The sequence below is a fragment of the Ochotona princeps genome, chromosome 25, assembly GCF_030435755.1.
Source record: "Ochotona princeps isolate mOchPri1 chromosome 25, mOchPri1.hap1, whole genome shotgun sequence".
Classification (NCBI taxonomy): Eukaryota; Metazoa; Chordata; class Mammalia; order Lagomorpha; family Ochotonidae; genus Ochotona; species Ochotona princeps.
The window spans coordinates 19,248,256-19,270,740 of record NC_080856.1 but is presented as its reverse complement, the minus strand read 5'-3'; the positions used below and the strand labels follow the sequence as shown (position 1 = coordinate 19,270,740).

General features: G+C 47.0%; 1 protein-coding gene across 2 annotated transcripts in view; it reads right to left on the bottom strand.

Annotated features, from left to right (window-relative positions):
• DENND11 (DENN domain containing 11) overlaps nucleotides 1–22,485 on the bottom strand; it is a 72,598-nt gene that overhangs the window by 4,082 nt on the left and 46,031 nt on the right. For both annotated transcript variants that reach the window (XM_058681367.1, XM_058681366.1), the window contains 4 exons: nucleotides 11,978–12,077; nucleotides 10,979–11,137; nucleotides 6,930–7,083; nucleotides 638–776 (listed from right to left, as the gene is read on the bottom strand). In XM_058681367.1, the coding sequence (XP_058537350.1) occupies nucleotides 638–776; nucleotides 6,930–7,083; nucleotides 10,979–11,137; nucleotides 11,978–12,072 (547 nt within the window). In that variant the 5' untranslated portion in view covers nucleotides 12,073–12,077. The remainder of the gene's footprint in view (nucleotides 1–637; nucleotides 777–6,929; nucleotides 7,084–10,978; nucleotides 11,138–11,977; nucleotides 12,078–22,485) is intronic.

The window sequence follows — 22,485 nt, the reverse complement described above, 5'->3', positions numbered from 1 at the left end:
GCTCTGTGCTGACCAGTCCCCGAGGTACTGCTCAGTTTTCCTCTCACTGGGCTGGCTCAGAAGTGGACACTTGCTACTGGCCGGCTGGAATCCTTTCCTCTTCTGACTGTGCCATCCGTCTCCTTTGTCCTGCCAACTGGGATGGTGCACCTGCTGTGCCCGAGGACAGGCACACCCCTCTTCATTCATTCTCTCCGTGAAGCCACCCTTACCTTGGCTAACGGACAGGCTGAATGCCACGCTGTGAACCCCTCTTCCAGCGCAGCCTCCTCTGAGCCTACAAGGCTCTGGCGCACATCACGTCACATGACGTCACAGGCAGTATGTGCTTGTCATGCCCAAGCTAACCCTACACCTGTGCCTCTCCCAGTGCCCTTAACCCCAATCCTTGTCAGCTTTGATTCTTACACCTTGAGTGCTGTCCAGGGCATCTCAGAACACAAACAAGAACTTGTCTCCTCTGCTCTAAGCCAGACCCTGAGGTCTCATCGGGGTCTAACCTCATTTAACGCAGCCCATCTTTTGCCTGACACCAAGGTCCGCACTGTGAATACAGACCCAGTCAGGCCCTTCCCACACTAGTCCATGATGGAGAGATTCTGGCAGGAAGAACCCACCGACTCCAAGTTCTGGTTACCTCTGTAGCATACGACGCCTACAGGTGGGGGAGAGAAGATCAAAATGCGCTTTCGGAGTAAGGCGAACTTCCAGAGGATGAGGATCTGTTCTCCGAAGAACTTGATAAACTGAGACATGCAGCCAGCAGGGTGTGTGATCTGGAAAAGGAAAAAGCGGGGGAGGTTGAGGAGGGAGGGAGGTAGAGTTTGTAAGAATGATGATGATGAAAACAGCATAGCCATGTGCCCAACTCCCTCACGCTCCCCAAAATGCAAAAGTGCAGCCAAACGTCTCTGTTAAGGGATGGTTGTTTCCACTCACAATGACAGTTTTCACCTTAATACCCCTATGTTTAAACAGGTTTCTGCAACGCAACAGCTCCCCTGATGTACAAGTTTGGGTTTAGGGATCATTAACTACTTTCTTGGGAAGAGAGAGGAACCAAGGAAAAACACTAAATGTAACATCATCACTACTAACGAGACAGGATACAGGAGACAGAAAATGTGGCTCAGAACTGTTGAACACTGGAAGTAATGCGATGGTGGGCCAACAGTCTGAGACCAGACACACAAGCACAGTGGGACCTGCTCCTGAACAAAGCAAGGGGTCTGCAGAGGTCAGCAAGCAGACCAGGGCCTTTTGGCACATTCCCTGCCACCCTTCAGCCCTGGCCACTCTTCCTTCCAATGCTCATGGAAGGAGCCCTGAGCCTTGGCGCACCCTCAAGGTGGACAACATAAGTCGGGGTTCCAGGAAGGCCAAAATAACAAGTGCTGTCGAGGTTGCAGACCCTGTTCGTGCAGGGTCACCCCTGAATGCAGATAGTGTACTGTTGTGCCCAGATTTTGCGATCCCCAGAAAATCATCAGGGTCTGAAGTCAATGCAAATGCATGAAGGCGCTTTATTCAAACTAACCTAGGCTCTCAGACCAGCAGGACGGGGAGCACGAGCAGCCGCCGCCACAGTGCCAAAGCAGGAAAAGCTGCAGTAGAAGGGGCAGAGAAGGTCCAGAAGAAAATAAGGGCTGAGGTTCAACAGCACAGGGCTTTTATACATTTTAGGCCAATTTCATATAATTATAGTCATGATTGGTCAGTTTACCTGTTAACTTTTAAAAAGAGCAAGTTGGCAGGCTTCTATTGGTGGGTTTGAAACAAGCAACTTTCAAAAAGTACAAACTGATGGGCTATAGGGCAGTGGGTCTTTTCTAACACCAGGGACCTCCTTCCTGAGGAGTGGTCTGCCTACGTGACCTGCCAGGTGTCCTGCCGGGTGTCACGTAGACTGTCAACCTGGTGTTCACACAGCCCCCAGCCAAGCAAGTAAGGCAGCATCACAAAAGCAGAAAACACTGAGGTTCTTCAGTACCACCACTATGGGAGGCAGGATAGAAAGTCACCACACTAGAAACAGACCTACTAATGACCCAGCTGCCCATTTCCTGAAACACATGCGAAGGAAGAGCAATCCACGCTCCCGTATTCACCGCAGCACTACTTCCAGCAGCCAAGGTTAGCAGACAACTGAGGCATCCACTGCTGAGTGGCAGGGCAAAGCAAAGGTGGTATGTACACACACACACACGCACGCACGTTACTCAGCCACAAAAAAATTCTGAAACAAGCAGCAAAATGGATGAAACTGAAGATCATCATGCTAAGTGAAATAAGCCAGATCCAAGACAAAAAAAACCCACATTATTTGCACATAAATTTACTTAGATATGTGCAATTATTTGGTGCCTAGATATGTATGAGTACTGTCATCACTGAAATATCCGTATTACTTAATCACACACCCTTCTTTGCTCTTATGACATGAATTCAATGTTATGTGATATTAGTAGCCACACCTGCTTATAGATGGCTATATATGAAGTGAATGTGGCAAAACATTAAAAATAGATCCATGTGTTATTGAACTCATCTTTATATTTTTCTATACTAGTAAAACCTCCAAGAAGAGCCATATTCCAGTTCTTGCCCTGCACTTACTAGCGGTGGCAGCCACGGAGAATGAGTTAATGTTTCTGGGTCACTTTCCTTGGGGAGGCCACCTCCTCACCCTTACATAGCCATAGGAACTAAAGACAAAACCAGCCAGCATGTGCTGCTGCCTGGGAACCAACAAGCAGTTCAGCCCTGTGCCCAGGTCTGTGCCCGATAAGGGCTGGAACAGCCCCAGCCCACGCGAGTGCCTCTCTTACAGGAGTGTCAGGGACTTAGCCCCTCTTCGCTTGTCCTGTTTAGCAGCACAGCGCAACAGCCCATTCTCCAGCCTCATGCAAACCTGTTGTTCCTCTGGGGCTTTTCCAGAAAGTTCTCTCTCCCCACCTATGTTTTTCCTCCAGTCTTCCAGCCACCACTCTAGCTCCTTTTACCAACAATTGGCAGCCAGTCAGTATGGTTCAGGGTCAGTCTGAATCACAGATCCCACCCGACCTAGCCCTGCCACACCTGGGATTCTGCCCCATAGCCATCCCCCTCCTCCACTGCCTTGCGCCCAAGGGCAGCATCTCCCAGTATTGCTGGGTCTCTCTTTCCATCTTCTTCCTTTCATTCTTTTAGCCTGGCTCATTATTTTTTTCCTCTACAATTCTCTCCTGTTTCAAAGACTCACTTGTTTAGAATTTTTCTTTATCCATGTGTTCACTGTGTAATAATTCAGGGAACTACAGGATTTTTGAACTTGTTCCTGTGAACACAATATTCCAATACAAAGTGTGCATACAATTTAACAGGTACACAAAGGTACTTTTCCATAAATGATGTATTCATATCACACATGCATTTTACCTTTTTCTGACCCCATACATTCCCTCACAGTCAGACACATAAGGTAGTATATATTATCACCCACGTTCTTTTTGTTCATGTATGCAAGTGTATCCATCTGTATCTATAGATGATGTGATTATTCAACAAAAACATGATCATATCACAGTGTTTCCTGGATGGACCAATAGCCCTGGTAGATCTTCCATGTCAATTTCTTATGCTGTATTGATTTTTCATAATGGTTATTCCAGAAGTCCTGGGATCTCCCCTCCCCAACCCTCCCCATACCCCCTTACTCTTCCATCATAATGGTTATTGAATAGTTGGGCATTCCAAGTTTTGACCACCCACCATTTTGAAATAAATGTCTTTAAACACATACTTTTGGTGGTCTTATATCTACAGGATGGACTCTGACATGGGATTCCTGAAATAATTTTCCTACCCTGATATACTGGGTTTTTATTTTATTATTATTATTATTAAGACTTATCCTCACAGGTGGTATTATGATATTATAACCTATGAGGCATCCTCTTTTTCCTGTATCTCACAGGATCAGCAGGTTACCGAGCTACCTTCCAACAGGGCAGAAGCATACGGTCAGTTTCTTTTCCTCCCTTTGGCTCTGCTTTCTGGTCCCCTGGCAGTTCACCCTCCCCCGCTACAGATTTGGAGACAGCGCAGCAGCCATCTGACTCAGCAGGATAAAAGAACAGAAGTGGGCAGAGTTAAGAAGGGAGAGCAGGCAGGGTTCGTGACGATGCAAGTCCAGAATCGCCAAGATGATCACTCTGATCATTTCTTAATTCTTGTCTCTCAGCCCATGCCAAGAGATGCAGCGCGGGCATCTGCAAACGTTTCCTGTCTGGTCCTTCTGCTAGGAGGCAGGGCCTGGAGAGTGGAAAGCAGGAGGGGTGAAGGGATTCCCCTCCAGGCCAGCCCTGCTGATATTTCCCCAGCAGCAGAGGTCCCTGTGGTGCTAGCTTCCAGCACACGTGGAGTCCCACACTAAGGGGTACCAGCGTCAGATGGCACAGCACTTCCCTCAGAGTGTGAGCAAGACACGGGTGAGCTTCCGAGCTCCGCTGGCTTTGATAACACCACTTCCCCACTTGGCCACCTTGGCCCTAGCTCTCGGAGCAGATGGCCTCTATGGTCTCCACCCCACTCCATACCCATATGTAGCTTTATGCAATCCCATCTTCCCTCCTAAGTCAATCAGAGAATATGGTTAACAGTGCAGGGCTGTCATTTCCATGATTAAGTTACAGAGGGTCTGCATTTGCATCTTCCTGGAAAACTCTGGCTTCCCAGTTTTGATAAAGCAATTATCTGCTTCTGCTAAGACCCACACGAAAACAAACTCAGGGCAGCCTCCACAGGCAGCTGGTGCTGGGGGCTTCTTTTCGGTGGGCCCTAAGAAATGCAGTCTTGCCAGTTAGAATTGCACAGTTCCCCAGTCAGCCTCAGCAGCCCTTCCCCTGGTGAACTCCTGGATTACAGCATGAGAAATGAAGCAGAAGACACAGCAAAACCCTTCCTGGATTCCTAGTCCACAGAAGCTGTGCAATAACAGAGATCTCCCGTTTCAAGCCACTGATTAGGAGTCATGAGTTACACAGGACTAGATGACTACCATGGAACGGCAGCTGTTATCTGAATATTACTACAATATAAATCCCTTGATTCCCTTTCACTCTTGCAACTCCTACATTATGCATTCATTGTACCAAATGAGTATTAAATACCAGTTTTTGCCTCTGTTTTTAAGAATTTTACTTACTGGGAATGAAACTGTGGCCTCTTTGTCTAACAAGAATCCAACTATTATTTACTAGGGCTCCAGGTTCAGGCCTACTATTTCAGGCTCTCTGCAATCTGATTTCAACTTGCTTGTCCAACATTTGCTCAGTCAGCGAACATAAACATTTCACCCTAGCCAGAGTTCTGTGTCCCATGAACCTGTCCCTGACATGCTCTACAAAGGCAGTGAGCTGGGGCAGAGAGCACACACAGGCTTTGCTACCCAACCTGGGTTTAAATTCTAGTACACTCTCTCACCAGTTCTAAAATCTAAAGCAAGCCACTGGCCCTTTAATGCTTCAGTTGCTCTAGCTTGAAAGCCAGGATTTGAAAAAACAAAGTCCATGTTAAAGAGTGTTGCATCAGGCATCAGTCAACGGTCCATGACGCCGAGCTCCCAGAAGGGGCTGACATAGTGGGGGACCACAGCTCCACCTGCCGCCAGACGCTGCTTCAGGCTGCAACAAGCGTTCCTTGCTTCCCACCTAGCAGTGAGCAAGCTCGGAGACACCTTCCTGGGAGCCCTGCCAGCAGAGCTCTGCCAGGGGCACTGCAACATCTTTTGACCAACCCAAGGGAAGGAAGGGAAAAATAAAGGAGACTCATCTTCTTAGCCATCTTTGTATTTTTCCAACACTGAACGCTTGGCTGGTGTCAACTGAAAACAACATATTCTAGTGCTGCAGAAAAATGCAAAATAAAACAATTTCAAAACTGAAATAATAAAGAAATACCAGACCTGTTCATCAGCCTCTCCAGTTTTACCTCAAACATCTGCTTTTCTTTTTTCTTTTTATTGGAAAGTCAGATACACACAGAGCAGAGACAGAGAAATCTTCTGTCTTTTGATTCATCAAGTGACTGCAAAGGCCGGTGCTGTGCTGATCTAAAGCCAGGAGCCTCTTGCAGGTCTCCCATGCGGGTACAGGGTCCCAAAGCTTTGGGCCATCCTCAACTGCTTTCCCAGGCCACAAGCAGGGAGCTGGATGGGAAGCAGGGCCACCAGGACATGAACTCACCCATATTGTATCCTGCCTTGTGCAAAGCAAGGACTTCAGCTGCTAGGCTACTGTGCTGGGCCCCAAACGTCTGGTTTTACATGAGCTGAAGCTGCAAGCTCATGAATCCAGTACCACTGGCCTTTCTTCCACCCCTCTTCCCCTTCCCACTCCTCCACCAACTTTGTATTGCAATCATGGAAATATCTAAAAAGCCTACTATGGAAGACTACACACCAAATGTTTAAACTAATCCAGAAGCTTAGCTTGCACAACCCCCTTCCGCTGCGAACAGCCAGTCTGCATGAGCCCAGATATTCAAGCCTTATTAAAAACACATTATCAGGCCTGGTGCAGTAGCCTAGTGGCTGAAGTCCTCGCTTTGCATTCATCAGGATCCCATATGGGCACCGGTTCTAATACCAGCAGCCCCGCTTCCCATCCAGCTTCCTGCTTGTGGCCTGGGAAAGCAGTGGAGGACAGCCCAAAGCCTTGGGACCCTGCACCCACGTGGGACACACAGAAGAAGCTCCTGACTTCTGACTTTGGATCACTGGCTCAGCTCCAGTGGTTGTGGCCACTTGGGGAGTGAATCAGTGGATGGAAGGTCTTTGTCTTTTCAGTATATGTACATAAATGAATGAATAAATATTTTAAAGAGAGAAAAATCAACAACTGCCATGCCCAGACGCAAACCCAGTTCTGCGTGGGTGTGGCTGAGCTCACCTTCATCTCGGGGTACATGTATCGGTGGATGGAGGGCAGCCAGTAGACAGGGGGCAGGCTGCTGCCTCTGCCAGGCCCAGCATGCAGCACCCCTTTCTTGTCCTCGTAGAACGCAGCCAGGTGAGAGTAGTGTCCCGGCGTCTCCAGCTGGTGTCTGCACAACACACACACACACACACACACACAAGCTCAGTGAGAACAGCTCTATTCGCAGCTCTGTGATGGACGACCTGGCCAGGAGCTGCAATGCCTGGCCCACCCAAAAGGTCCCCACTTCCAGGTTATGGAAAATCTGTAGGAAATCCCTGACAGCACTGCCGTAGGACACAGAGCTAACAGAGGCTCACTAACGCCCACTGTTCTGGAGCAGGGTATGCAGAAGATCTGTGTGGCCGAGGCAAGTTGCTTGCTTAGTCTGAGAAGGGGTAACCTGGAAGACAGAAATCCCTGCTTGCAACAACTGTTTGTGTAGAACTCTGCTTTCCTTGTTAATATGAAGGAATAAGGAGACACCGCTCCACTTCCCATCCAGCTCCCTGCTTGTGGCCTGGGAAAGCAGTCGAAGACAGCCCAAGGCTTTGGGACCCTGCAACCGCGTGGGAGTCCCGGAGGAGGTTCCTGGTTCCTGGCTTTGGATCGGCGCAGCACCGGCCATTGCACTCACTTGAGGAGTGAATCATCCTCCTCTGTCTCTCCTCCTCTCTGTATATCTGACTTTGTAATAAAAATAAATATTTTTTTAAAAAGTTAATTCAAAGAAAAATATACATGACAAAAAAGCAGTATTAAAGAATAGCTTCAACAAAAAAATATTTCCTCATTATACAATAAACTTCTACAAGTTAACAACAAAAGGCCAACATGAAGCAAAGGCTACAAACAGTGTATAGGACTAGTCGATACAGAGGACTCAAAACATTCATACGAGCGTCCAACCTTTCTTACAGTAAGAAAAACGCAAATGAAAACTGTACTGATGTGTTCTTTCACATCTGAATTGGCAATGTCGTAATGAAACCTCCTGATAAGGCACTGTGCTACACAAGCAATGAGATGTAACTGCAGAAGCTCAGAAAGGACCGCTCAGGGTGAAATCTCCTGTGTGGGGGAAAGAAAACGCCAAGGTGCAAGGCAATGTGCAGAACACGCCATCTTTTGCATGGAGAGAGAGCATGGATCCATGCCTTTATTTCTACACGACATGTGCAGGTTTAGGAGGATAGATGAGAGACTAAGAGTGAATTCTCAAATTGTTGAATGGGCGTGGGAACTGGGTGAAGACTTTCCCTCTAACGCTGGTGGTCCCAGAGGGCCACTCTCCTTCCAAATTTCAGATGGTACAAAGGTACCTAAAGATCCTATCTGCCACACTCCCTTGGCCGGGGGCAGAGTGATGTGTCCAACCTCTGGGCTTTAAGATTTATATATTTTCATTGGAAAGTCAGATTTACAGAGAGAAGGAGAGGCAAAGATTTTCTTTACACCGATTCACTCCCCAAGTGGCTGCAATGGCTGGAGCTGCGCCAATCAAAAGCCAGGTGCCCGAAGCTTCTTGCGGGTCTCCCATGTGGATGCAGAGTCCCAAGGCTTTAGGCTATCCTCGACTGCTATCCCAGGCCACAAGCAGGGAGCTGGATGGGAAATGGAGCAGCCAGGACATGAATGGCACCTGTATAGGATCCTAGCACATGTAACGTGAGGAGTTAGCCACCAGGCTACTGCGCTGGGCTCCTCAGGGATGTCTAACTTTCCCCCTTCCATGAGATGGTAATGGCCACAGTTACCTAGTCACACTGGGAGCTCCTCTCTGAGACTTGCAGGCTGGTAAAGCCGCACCCTCCATCTTGCTTGAGCCATGATACTCTTTTCTAGCAATCTCACTGGTATTCTAGCTAAAGCAGAAAACGACACCCAGAAATGAGTTGCTCCAGTACCAAAGTCTACATTGTGGGGCTGGGTATTGTGGTGCAGGGGGTCAAGGCAGTGCCTGGGACTGTCGCAACCCCCATCACCGTACTGGCTTGTCTGCTTGCTCTGCTTCTGAGCCCAGGCAAGGCTAACACAGCCAGGCAAGGCAGCAGATCATGTCCCAAGCGCTCAAGTGCCAGTCATCTGCTCGAGACGACCTGCATGGAATTCTGGGTCCCTGGCTTCAGCCTGGCCTAACCTGTACTCATGCAAACATGTGTTCAATGAGACAGTGGATGGAAGATTTCTGTGTCTCTTTCTCTAGTTCTCCCTCAACTATCTCTGCTTTTCAAGTAGGTGAAAATAAGTAATATTTTTTAAAAAGCTACATTGTGGTTTGGCTTTAGTAGTTGGAAAGAAAAAGAGAAAATAGAGTCTGCATACTACAAACTGTATACTGCTTGTATCCAAACTGTCTTAACAACTGTTAAGACACTAATACCTTGCAAGACCAACCCCTGTGGTCAGCCTGGGGAAGCAATTAGGAAGAGACCATAAAGGGTGCTGATCACCCCCTTGCAGCTCTGAGCCACTATAAAAAATGAAAGCTAACAAGATGGGACCAGTCTGTGAGCAGAGAAGTACAGGAACAGAGCCTAGTAAGGGTGACGCACCACACAGATCACTCAGGGCTCCAAAATCATGAGACAGTCTGATTTTTGATAACACCAAATCTTTGTGAAATATGAGTCATAAAGTCATCTCTAATCTAGAATATTAAGTGATGCTGATAATGTGTACTTCTGAGTGTTAAGAATGAGGAAGTTTAAACTTCTGTGTTTACATATAAATTTTTGAATAAACAGGTTTTTTCCCCACAAATAATACATTTCATGTTCTTTCAAAGATGTTGATAGAGTCAAATGTTTCATCACAAACTTTTTAAATAATGATAAATGCTAAACGTACAGTGGTGGGGTTGTGGCATAGTGGATTAAGCTGCTGCCTGCGACGTCAACATTCCCTTGGATGCCAATTTGAGCCCTGTTTGCTGCACATCTCATCCAGCACCCTGCTCGTGTGCCTGGGAAAGGAGCTGAACAGGGCCCAAGTGTTTGGGACCCTGACACCCAACTGAGAGCTGTGGCTCAAGTTTCAAGCTCCTGGCTTTGGCCTGGCCCAGTTGTGGCAATTGTGGCCATTTTGAAAGTGAACCAGTGGATGGAAGACCTCTGTCTCTCCCTCACTCCCTGTAAGTCTCTCTTTCAAATAAAGAGGGAGACACAAAAAGAGAAAGATGCTAATCTTCTATCTGCTGGTTCACACCCAAATGGCTACCACAGCCAGATCCAGGCCGGGTCAAAGCCAGAAGCTCGGAGTCTATGAGGGTCTCCCAGGTGGGCAGCAGGGACCTAAACCCTCTGCTGCCTTTCCAGGACCGTTAGCAAAGTGTTACATCAGAAGCAGAGCTGCGAGGACTCAAAAATCAGTGATGTGACATGAGATGCCAGCGTGACAGGTAGCAGTTTAATCCACAGTGCCACAATACTGTCCCACACGTCCCCTCCATCTATTTTTTTTTTTTTTTAAGTCTATACACATCAGAAAATGAGCAAATATGGTAGTAAACTTTCAACAGTGCTGCAGGAATTATGGATAGATTTCCTTGCACACTCTGAAGCATTTGTTAAGTTTGTGTTCATCCAAAACCCGTATCAGTAACAGCTTTCCTGCTTCTATTATTACCACTTCAAGTGATAATAGTAACCTGTAAATAGTAAATAACTATACTTTCAAGGCATTCCGAATTTATTTGCCAGCCTGAGACAAGGGAGGCAATCACTGTGGCTCAGTGCACGCGAGGGTCATGTACTTGTCAACGAAGCACTTACTGAAACACAACGACGTTATTAAACACGAGCTCAAAGCCCTGGCTTTCATCACGGCATCAGAGTCCCAGTGCAGGCCAGCAGTGGACGGCAAAGACCACCACCCGGGGCTCCCACGACAGCCAGCCGTGCTGCTGGAAAGGCATCTGCTACTCTGGCACGCAGCCTTTAGCTCCCTGGACTCACAGCCCACGTAGCCCACACTGCAGCCAGCTCCTGGTGCCTCCCCGCACACGTATGGGAGCCACATACCGAACCTGGTTCTCCAAGAAGTGCATGTAGCGGTAGAGCAGGGTGTAGGAGGGAGAGAGGATGCCCACGGACTTCATGCGTGCGCCACGCTCCAGCTCGCTCTCCACGGGCATGTTGGCGAAGCAGGCCAGGCCAAAGAAGGGCCCCTTGCGGAAATAGCTGAAACACATCAAATACACAGCCTGCAGTGAGCGTGAGAAACACCGCTTGGTGTTGTCTTGGAGGTGCAATCCAACAGACAGCACCGAGGCCAGGGCTCTACAGGCCCAAGCCCAGCCTCCAAACCAACTCATGCAGGATAAAGAGCCACCAGGCTCACAGATGGGACAAGCAAGGCTTAAAGAGATTACACAACTGGCCGGGGGCAGGCCTGGGTCTTGGCAAGCCCACTGCATCTCCCTCGCCTTACCCATCCCCCCTTGCCACAGCAAATGATTGGCACAGCAGAACCACAATGCCAGTCATCTTTAGGACCCTCTAGCATCAGTCCTATGTCCTTAGCATCAACCATACTGATTCTTTCCTCACTTCCTGAGCCTCGAAGGGCTTCGGCAAAGCTGCCATGTCACTTCCTTCCGCTTTCTCACATTGCACAGCAGTCATGGTTTCAGTGCAATGAAAAGCTTAAAGCCACTGCCTGACCCCTGTCCCCACTCCATCCCCTCCCCCACAAAGCTCTTAATGCCTCTCTACCCAGGACCATTAACTGACAGGAGGCTGGAATTTCATGTATTAGCACAAAGCCTCAATCCAAATTGAGTGAAAGCCCACTCTTTCATGAAAACCAAATTCTACAGCAGAAGTTCTTAGCTTTGTGTGCTCAGGAAGTCCCTCCAGAGCTTGAGGAAAGCCAGAGGCATCCTCGCAGAGCAGGGCTTGGACACCGCACTGCACCAGGTCTCCCAGACGCCCTCTGAAGGCCCCTTGCTAACAGCCCTTCTGTTGTGAAGAGCGCAAGGGAGTGGAAAAGGTACAAACAAGATGGTTTCTGGTCCTTACATGAAGTCAGACTGGATTTTGTGGGACCCACTGGCCATGGATTTGAACTCAACACCTTCAAGGTCGATATCTTGAGGTAAGCACCATTCCACCATGTTTCCTGCGGGAAAGGAACGAGTGAGAGGCAGGCAGGTCACACAAACAGAAAGAACACAGGCTGCTTCTCACTAAGGGCGCTGCCAACTCAGCCCAGAGGAGCCACCCCGACACCCCAGCATTCATCCACCAGTCTAAGGATCTGGACGACACCCGAGCATCCATCCACCAGCCTAGGGATCCGGATGACGTCCCAGCATCCATCCACCACTCTAGGGATCCGGATGACGCCCGAGCATCCATCCACCAGCCTAGGGATCCGGATGACGCCCGAGCATCCATCCTCCAGCCTAGGGATCCGGATGACACCCGAGCATCCATCCAACCTCCTAAGGAGCCAGACGACATCCCAGCATCCATCAACCAGGTTAAGGATTCCTCCATGGAGCAGCACTGAGCGGCTTCTGCTGTCTGTTCCAGAAGTACAGCATCTACTTCCCACAAAGGAGACTGCTTGCTTCTGCCCTTCAAGTCTTCTCATCCCACAACCTTTGTTCCCCCACATTCACTTCATCCTGTGCTGTTCCTCCCCTAATCCTCAAAGCTCACGCTCCTATCTCACCTTTCCACACCAACTAATGATCTTCGACAAATCCCCAAACTCTTTAAGAAATAATAAATAAATCTTTATTTGCACTGGCCTCTTCATGGCATCTGCTGATTTTTCAAAAATGTCTGATATCACACTGCACCCCCAGACAGGTACAAATGCAATGTCAATTAATAACTAAATCGTGAATAAATCCTCCTCCTTCCCCTTGCTTCCCATGACAGAACACTATTCTCTTTACTTCCTTCGTCAACACAGCTCTGCTTCCCTTCCCAATTCTTTCTCTTAAGCCATCAATTATTCACTTCCAGAGTCCAGGCACTCGGTCCCTTGGCATGGATTACTGAGCTACAAGTTGGAGAAACATAGGCACATAAGACATAACCCCTGAACTCCGAGATGGAATTCAAAGATGAAGGAACAGTGAAAGGAGAGCAGGAACAGCAGGCCAGGGCAAAGGCGGGGTGCTACGGCACAGGCACACGGTGGGACTGGAGGATGTCGCAATGGCAGGCATCCTTCAGACTGAGAAAATCACAGTGTTATCTGGAGGCTGCAGGGAACACTAGAGGAAACTCCCTGTTGTTTCCACGGCTATTAAACATTTTGCAAAACAAAACACTTGTGAGATTTCATTCCAGCACAAACTGATTAACACTCCCAATCTTAAATCTTCCTAGTCAACCATGTTCTCAGATAATTGCTTGGGGCATCGAGCAAGACAGGATGCAGCCTCAGAGCAGGGCAGACATGACAGAGGACTAGCCAGGCCCACCTTCTGCGATTCCAGGCTCTTCCAAATGGCTTCTTTACAAGGGAGGAAGCCTGATGCCAGCTACCTGATCAACTCACTGAAACAAAAGCCTGAAAAAGGGAATTCAGATTTCCTAAGAAGTAAAGACTAGGACAAACACTGTGTTTGCCAGGCTTAAAGACAAGGAAATCTACTGACAAAGGGGAGTGGGCGCAGGAGTGAAGGTGAGCTTTTCAAAAACAGATTTATAGGGCCCACCAGGGTAGCCTAGTGGCTAAAGTCTTGCCCTTGAATGCACCAGGATCCCATACGGGGGATGTCCTGGTGGCCCTGCTTCCCATCCAACTTCCTGTGTGTGTCCTGGGAAAGCAGTTGAAGATGGCCCAAGGCCTTGGGACTGTGTGCCCACGTGGGACACACAGAAGCAGCTCCTGGTTTCAGTTTGGCTCAGCTCCGGCCACTATGGCCACTTAGGGAGTGATTTAGCGGACGGAAGATCTTCCTCTCTGTCTCCTCCTGTGTATGTCTTTGCAAAAAAACCCAAAACTTCATTTGGATGAAAGTTCACTATTTTTCTAACCTGTTGTGGACTATGTACACTGGCTCTGTATTCAAGCGGATGCATAATGGAAGTGTAGCAGAAATGATACGTTCCTAAATGAATTTGAGGCAAATGACTATAGATTTTTGAAACCAACTATATGTCAGAAGCAATATGTGGTCTTATAATAAATGTGTTCTGTCCCTCCCCCATCCACCCAGGGAAAATAATAGGAAAATGGTAAGTTCCTTAGGGCAAAATGGTAAGTTTCTTTTCGTGCTTGGGATATGGTTCTGTGCATAGTAGGTACTCAACAAATGTTCCTAAAGCATTGGTTCCTCAACAGTTAAATTACTGAGTACCTGCTCCAAGATAAACACTCCATCAGATCCTTTGCATGGAAAGGCAACTCAAAACATGTAAATGAATTACTGCAGTACTGTGAGATAAGTACAATTAAGAAGCTAGCTATAAAGTATAGGGGTAAATAGAGAAGTGATTATGTCTTGAAAAAAGTTGGGAAGTCTTGTCTTCTAGAGATCATTTTTAAGCTCATTGTGGGAAGAATTAGGGACTTGCCAGATGGAAAAGTCCAGGCAGAATGTAACACAAAGTGAAAAGGCCAAAATCTAGGAATGACAGAGTGTGTTCCTAGTTTGTTTGTTTGATTGATTGTACTGCCTTTGTTTCAGGAAGAATTTAAGGTAATTTATGTTCCAGTCTTTTCATACTGGAGTGGTTAGAGATGAGACTCAAAGATGCCAGGAAGTATATTATCAAGAGTTTTGTAATTGATGCTTGAATATGAATTTTATATAATGGAAAACGAACCCAAGAGGACTGATAATCAGATTTGTTGTGAATTTTCTGTATATTGAATGAATGAAGATAGAAATTGAAGATTAATATGTACATTTACATGATTTCATTTTTGTAAAAGGCAACAGTGCATTTATGTGTGTTTATATATACTTGTATATACAAAGGAAAATGTTTCAAAGGATATACTTTAACTTGTTCACAGTGATAACCTCTGGGGAATGGGATTAGAGGGAAGGGGATTTATGTGGCTGTCTGTATACTGGGTGGGATATTGTGCTTTTATTTCTGTATTTGAATTTTTCATAAATATGTATTATTTATAAAAAAACCAAAGGTGGAGACAGAGCATTATGTCTCTAGGCATACAACATAAGGATGGACTCCCAGTGGAATGACTGAAAATGTCCTCACAGCACGATGCTGGATCCTCCGACATGGTCCATGCCTACATTGTTGGGAGACACTTCAGTGGCAGCATGATGGACTTATGAAAGTTCATGCTACGTCACCACACACACAGACACAGAAGCCTTACACAGATCCACTGGCCAGTTCCCCAACCCTCAAACAGTAAGACTTCAGAATGTTCATGGACTTACTGGCATTGTGGCGTAAGCGTTAAGCCACTGCCTGCAGTGCCATAATCCCATTGGGTGCCAGTTCAAGTCCTGGCTGCTCCACTTGCCATCTGGCTCCCTGCTAATGTACCTGGGAAAACAGTGGGAGATGGGTCAATCGATTGGGCCCCTGTATCCTCTTGGGAGACCCAGAAGCAGCTCAGGATTCAGCCTGGCCCGTCTCTGGTCTTTGCAGCCATCTGGATAGTGAACCAGGAGAGAAGATCTCCTTTTCTCCCTCCCTCTGTAACTCTGCCTTTCAAATAAATACTCACAAAAAAACATAATTAAATAAAAAATCAAAGTTCATGGAAAAAATGGAACTACAGTTAATTTTGGTGTGAAAAAAATGAGACTCATGCTAGTTTTTCATAATACACATATTCTGTGAACTTTGAAAAATCCACTTGTACAATGTTCTTAGTTTGGTTTCTGATTGAAACTGAAAAACACCCACACATTTCTGTTGACCTGAGGAATCAACTGCTTTTAACAGGCCCACAACACTGCAAATCAAGACATTTCAATGATTCCCCAAACTTACAGGAGGGCTTCTGAAGGCAGAAACAACAAAACAGCAAGAGCAGCCTGCCACAGTATCGCCAGGCACTCTTCCTCCGCTGTGCGACATCTCAAGGCCTTTCACGGCTGCTTTACATCCCTAATCTCTATGAGACCAATACAATGCTTAAGGTCTCCCTAGATTACTGGGCCAGTAAATGATTTCTCAGGCCCATTTTTTAACAGAAGGCAATTTGTGTTTCAAAATGTTGGTACAGGAGGTGCTTTGAGTTGCCCCTCAACATCCAACTATCCACTCATCCCTCCCTATAGGTAACCAATTCTGCTTGGTGCATCGCCCTCTAAATGAGTACTACGTTTTACGCAGAGATGTGGCTATATGAGCGAATTACAGAAGCAGGACATAGGTGGAAGAGTGTGTAGGCTCTGGACCGTCCTGAAAGGGCAGGGCTGTGCTGCCCCTTTTGCATGCTGCTGCCTAGGATGCAGATGCATGGACATCAACAGAGATCCTGGAACCACAAGTCATGTGAACCTGAGTCTGGTTGACCCATCCCAGGTCAGCTGTCTCCCAGCACACGAAAAAATCAACACTTATCTTGATTAAGCTGTACTCCTGACTTGGAGCTTCAGTGGGGCCATCCATGGCCAAGTTTGTGCCCTACTAAGTTTGTGGGAAAAAATAAGAAAAAAAAAATTTTTTCTGGTGCCATTTTTTTGAGATTCAAGCATAGTTTTTTCATAACACACATTTAATCTAATTTGTTTGAAGATTTCCTCAGATAGCTGAAAGGATAAAGCCCCAATTCTTGGTTCCCAGAGGCCCCCTCCTTGATCCTGGGCCAATCTTCACTGCACAGAGGCAGAAAGAATCAGAGGGAGAGAATGGCATTGTGTCTGTTCTGCCCTGCTGCTTCGATGGAAGGCAGGCTCAGGCTGCGGACTCAGAGTAGGGCACAGTCTCCAGAAAGCTGCTCTGGACAGCGCTGCCTTTACCCCGTGGGAAACACATGTGAGCTACGCTCCTTGAGAGTAATCTGGACACAGCGACTGGGTCCTCTTCCCCACCTGTGCTAACTCTGGCTTAGCTGTCTGTCTCCCCGAGCCTGGACTTCATCTTACATACATGGGCATTAAACCAAACCGTTTTATGAAGCATAGGCATGTCTTTCAAAAGCTAACTGCTGAAGTAGTGTTAATTATTTTAGGAGTGGTGATGATACTGTGGTTATATATGAAGCTAGATTTCTTAGGTTTATGTTCAAGTGTTTAGGAGTGAAGTATTACCAAATATGCAACTTACTTGCAAGTGACTCCAGGGAAAGAGTCTGTGTATAGCCGGTTCTACCTTCACAGTTGCTGAATTTCTAACAATGCAACTGACATACCAGAAAACAATTTGAGCATATGCAATTTCACAGTTTCTTATGCCATACACCCAATGCAATTCCAGTTAAAATTCCAGCAGGTTGTTGTGCAGATATAGACTAGGTAAACATTACACGGAAAGTCAAAATACCCAAAATATCTAATACAATTCTGAAGAATAAAGTTGGAGGGCTGACGCTACCTGACTTCAAGAGTTACATGAAGACTACAGCCATCGAGCCTCAAAAAACAGGTCAACAGAGTGTGCACAGAGATCCACACAGCAGCAACTAATCTTTGTCAAGAGAGCAAAGGGATACCATGCAGAAGAGACATTCCTTAGGACAGAAGCGACTGTAGCATCTAAGTGTGCAGATGCACAAACTGAAGGAATGTACTCCATGTGAACAGCGCACTGAGCTACACAGTGAGCGACAGAACTGTTAGAATATAGGAGAAAACCTGGGTGCTCTTGGGTGCAACAACAAGAGAACAATCCATGCAAGAAAAAGCGAAAGATCGGACTTCAGTAAAACTCAAAACTTCTGGAGCAAGCATTTGGCACAGTGGTTGTCCCTGGGGGTGCCAGGGGTTTAAGTCCCAGCTGTGCTCCCATCCCAGCTGCCTGCCAATGCACACCCTGGGAGGTAGCAGGTAATGGTTTGACTAATTGGGTCCCAGCCATCTAAATGAAGACCTGGGTGAGTTCCTGGCTCCTGGTTTCAGCCCGGCCCAGTCCTAGCTGCTGCAGGCATTTGGAGAGTGAATCAGCAGATGGAAGATCTATCTACCCCTCCCCACCCCTGCCTCTGACTTTCAAATAAATTAATCAACATTTGAAAATGTTTTTAGTTTTAGTCTGCCAAACACAATTAAGAGAACATAAAGAATAAAAAAAAAAATCACAGACTAATAAAAGATTTGCTAAACATCTACCTATAAAAGATTATGATTCGAAATATAAAAAGGCAATTTGAAAACTCAATAGGAGCACGCATTTAGCACCGTGGTTAAGCTACTGATTGAGATGCCACATCCCATACTGGCACACTTGGGGTTACATCCCAGCTCCCTACCAATTCTAGTCTCCTGGAACATACACACTTAGAGGCAGCAGGTGGCAGCCAAGCAGTTGGGTCCCTGCCACCCATAGGGAAGATCCCGGAAGGGGTTCCTGGTTTCTGCTGGGGCTTGGCCCAACCCTGCCTGCTGTGGGCATATGGGGGAGTGAATCAGCACCTTGGAGTGTCCTTGCTCTTTGTCTCTGCTTGTCAAACAAAATATAACAATTTTCAAAAACAAAAATCTAAATGGGCAAAAACTATGGAGACACTTCGCCATAGAAGGTATACAGATGGCAAATGAGCATTTGAAAAGATGCTGTGCATTAAAGGTCATCAGGGAGCTGCAAACAAAAAAAAATGGGACATCACTAGACACCTCTTAGAGCTGCTGGGATACAAAAGGCTGAAAACACCAAATACTGATGAGAACGGAGGATGCAGGGACCCCCATTCATCGCCAGTGGGAGTACAAAATGGAGCAGCAAATTGGAATGATAGTTGGACAATCTTACAAAACCAAACATACACTTACACAATCCAGCAATTATGCTCCTTTGTATTTATCCAAATGAATTGGAAACTCAATGTGCACACAAAAAACCTGCACACAGATGTTTGGGGCAGCTTCGTTCACCATTGCTGAGAACTGGAAGCAATCAAGATGCCCTTCAACAGAGGAATGGATCAAGGAGATGGTGGCGCCCTTCATGTAATAAAATACTATTTCACAAAAGATAGAGGCGAGCTATCAAGCCACGTAAAGGTACAAGGAACCCCAGATGCATCTGACCAAGTAAGAGAAACCAGTCTGAAAAGGCAACATACTGTGTGATTCCAGCTATGTGACATTCTGCGAAAGGTCACAAAACCTACAGAGATGGTAAAAAGATTGATGGGACTGGAGGAATACAGAAGCAGGGCACTCTCTCTCTCTCTCTCCCCCTTTTTCTCTGCAAAAATCTGTCTTTCAAATAAGAACAAGAAACTTTTTTTGAAAAAAGAATTTCAATATGCAAGCATGAGGAAATAATTGGAGTAACAGATATGAAAAGACAAAGAAGACATAAATGGCTTTGCAGAAAAAAATTAATAGAAAAAAAGAGGCACCACATCACAGCTAGCTAGGAACAACTCCCACTACTTGAGGTCATCCTTCTTTAGAAATAGTGCAACAACTGGAGGTTAGTTTATACTGGAACTCTGGGCGCCGTAAAATGATTTCCACAGAACTGCAGCCAATGCTCTACAACTCACACTGAGCCACCTATTCTGGGTTCGCTCTTCACATTCCATGAATCCAGGTTTTGCAAAAACCCTGGCTGTTAGCAAAACAACCAAGGAGCTGGGGCCTGGAAAGATTCAGCAAAGGGGTCACCCTGTGAGTGGCCAAAGTGAGAGGAGCGGCCCTCAACCAGCCCCTGGTCCTCCTTGCTCTAATTTCACAACCTCTCCCTTCTGGGGTCACACCTGGGCTTTGTCCCAGGGCTCCATGGGCCCTGCTAGCTCCTCCTGCAAAGATAGCTCAACAGAAGGGGTTCACAGGGTCACAGCAGGTGCCAATGAAGCAACCAGCTATGCATGCATTCAACTGGTCATTCAACAAACATTAGCGGAGCTTAACTTGGCAGCACTGTGCTGAGCTCATGCAACGGGTAGATAGATGTGTTTAAGGGAACTTGGGCAGGTGGCTCAGTCACTTGAGGAAACCGTAAGGGCAGTGGCACGCCTGGCCGGAGATGCACAAATGATATGACCTCTTGCCACATGTCAGCCTGGCAGCTCTGCATGAGCGTCTCCCAGGGCTACTTGTCCCAGGTGAGGGGAATTACCTCAACTACATATTTGGCTAGCTGCCTTTGTTTTCCTGCTGTATCTGTTGAAAAAAAGGAAATGACCATACTCGCAGGCATTTTTGAATGTGCGAGCCACCATTGCCTAGGGATAACAGACATTAGATGCTGTCTCTTTCTCTGTTTGAAAGTTCATCACAAAATATTTCAAGTTGAGAATGCAATGATGTTGAACCAGAACAAATTATGCATCCTCGACCCATGCAATTTTGCTTCCTCCTCCTCCCCCTCCTCCCTCTGCTGGGTGGCTTCCAGTCAAGCACTTCCTCTTGGGCTGCTCAAAGATTACGTCAGCTTCTGCTGCCCTCATCTACGGAGCTCAGCCCCAGGCTCCCTGCCCAGGGTGTCCCTCAATTTTCACTCCTCCCAGCAGCTTCCTTCCATTAGGACACAGACCCTGACTCCACCAGGCAGTGGAAAGGCATGTTATCAAGAACACAGGCAAGAAATGGAGACACATCCTGCAACACAGTCCCTCGAATAACCACCTCTCCATAGGTTGAAATGAAGTCCTACAATGCAGCCTCCTGTGTGTCACCCACAAAGATGCCCCTGCCAGTACTTTAAGGAAAGGAATTCCCTGCCTTGAAGGAGTGACACAGATGGCCCTACAAGGACTTATTTGCTCATCCCATAGATAAGAACCTTGATGGCCAGCATGGTCCTAGGGGTGGTTTGTGAAGGGGAATTCACATCCCGGAACATTAACTTAGCCCCCAATCAACAGGAGCCCACCTGGCCACCATAAACTCCCTAAAGAGCACTGCATCACGGCCCAAGGAATGTCAGATGCTCCACCTACCCATCAGGAACATGGGCAAGAGCAGATCGCGCACCTGTCAGCTCCAACTTCCACCTAGAAGAACCTTCAGCCCTAACTCCTCAAGCAAGCTAGGATTCAACAGCTGCCTGTGTGCTCTGCCACTTTCTGCCATCACCTCAGTGTCAATAAACTTTCTGTCATGTCAGTGAACCCGTTTGGGGGTTCTACAGCAACGCCTCCAACTAGTTGGGGGTGTTGTTCAGCAACAGGACCACCAGATTTCAGAGCATTGAGTTCAAACCCCCATAGCACCTATCAATTGATTTTTGGGCTTAAGTGGTTGAAAACAGGTTCTTGCTGGGGTCCATGCAGTGGGTGTGGAGGACACAAGGTGTGTGGAGAACTGTTCCACTGCAGGCAAGGCCACAAGGAATTTCCTGCTGCATGGTAGGGCCCAGGGGATGTCTCTACAAACCACCTGAAGGCAGTTCCACCTTCCTTTGCATGGACACCAGACCAACCTGTGGAAGAATTCTGTAATCCATTCAGGCACTGTTTGCTGCTGTGGAGTTGGCGTTTTACTATCAATGTGAGCCTGGAGGTTAATGTCGCTAATGTTCCAACACATTAATTTTATATAGGAAAAAGCTTACCTCACAGTGCCCCTCTAATGTGCCACTGAGCAGTGGTGTGGGTAAGGGAAGAATGCCAGCCCAGTGGGCAGATGCACGTGGTCTCCTGCCTTCCCCACACCCAGTACTCTGGGTGACCTTGAGGCCATGTATTCGTTTTTCCTCCTGTCATTGTGGAACACATCAGTGGCAAGGTCCTTGTGAGTGTGGGACACTCAGTGAGTGGCAAGTATTTTTTTTTTTTAATTTGGGATTCTGCACCCCCCCAAACCCACACCCCGACAGATTTTCCCCATGTTGCTACAATAGTACAGTCCTTCATAAGGAGTCATAATTCCATCAGTCTCTTATTTAAGTGTGCCCCGATATTGCTGGTACGGACAGTACGGCATCCCATTGTCTACACATTTCCAAGTTTCATTGGGAGTCGATCTTTTGTTTGGAAGGATGCATGCTGCATTATACCCCCAACATCTGGATATGACAGACCCCAATACTCCATCAGTATACATTTCCATACATGAGAAGCCATGAAACAAGGTCAACAACTGGCATGAATTAGAACAGCCACAACAACAAATTACTGTACCATGAAAAACAAGCTACTGAGTAACCAATGCAGGGGTGACAAAAAGGAAACATAAAAGTCTCTTGGGAAAAATGATGCCACCGTGCGATCCATGAGGAGTGGCAAGTATTGTGACTGCCGCTCCCGCTCCTCTGTGCATTTTTAAGACAAGAATTAGCATTTGCAACAGATGGCCACAAACTGATTTCTCCTCGAAAACCACAAGCAGGTGAGTCACCAGCAGCCTGGGAAAGACTCGGCCAACGTGAGATCAATCGACTTAACCACAACTATCGCACTGACACCTGAGGGCGACCATAGAGAGGACAGTGACAGACCTCCTCCCAGGTGACCTTCTGGC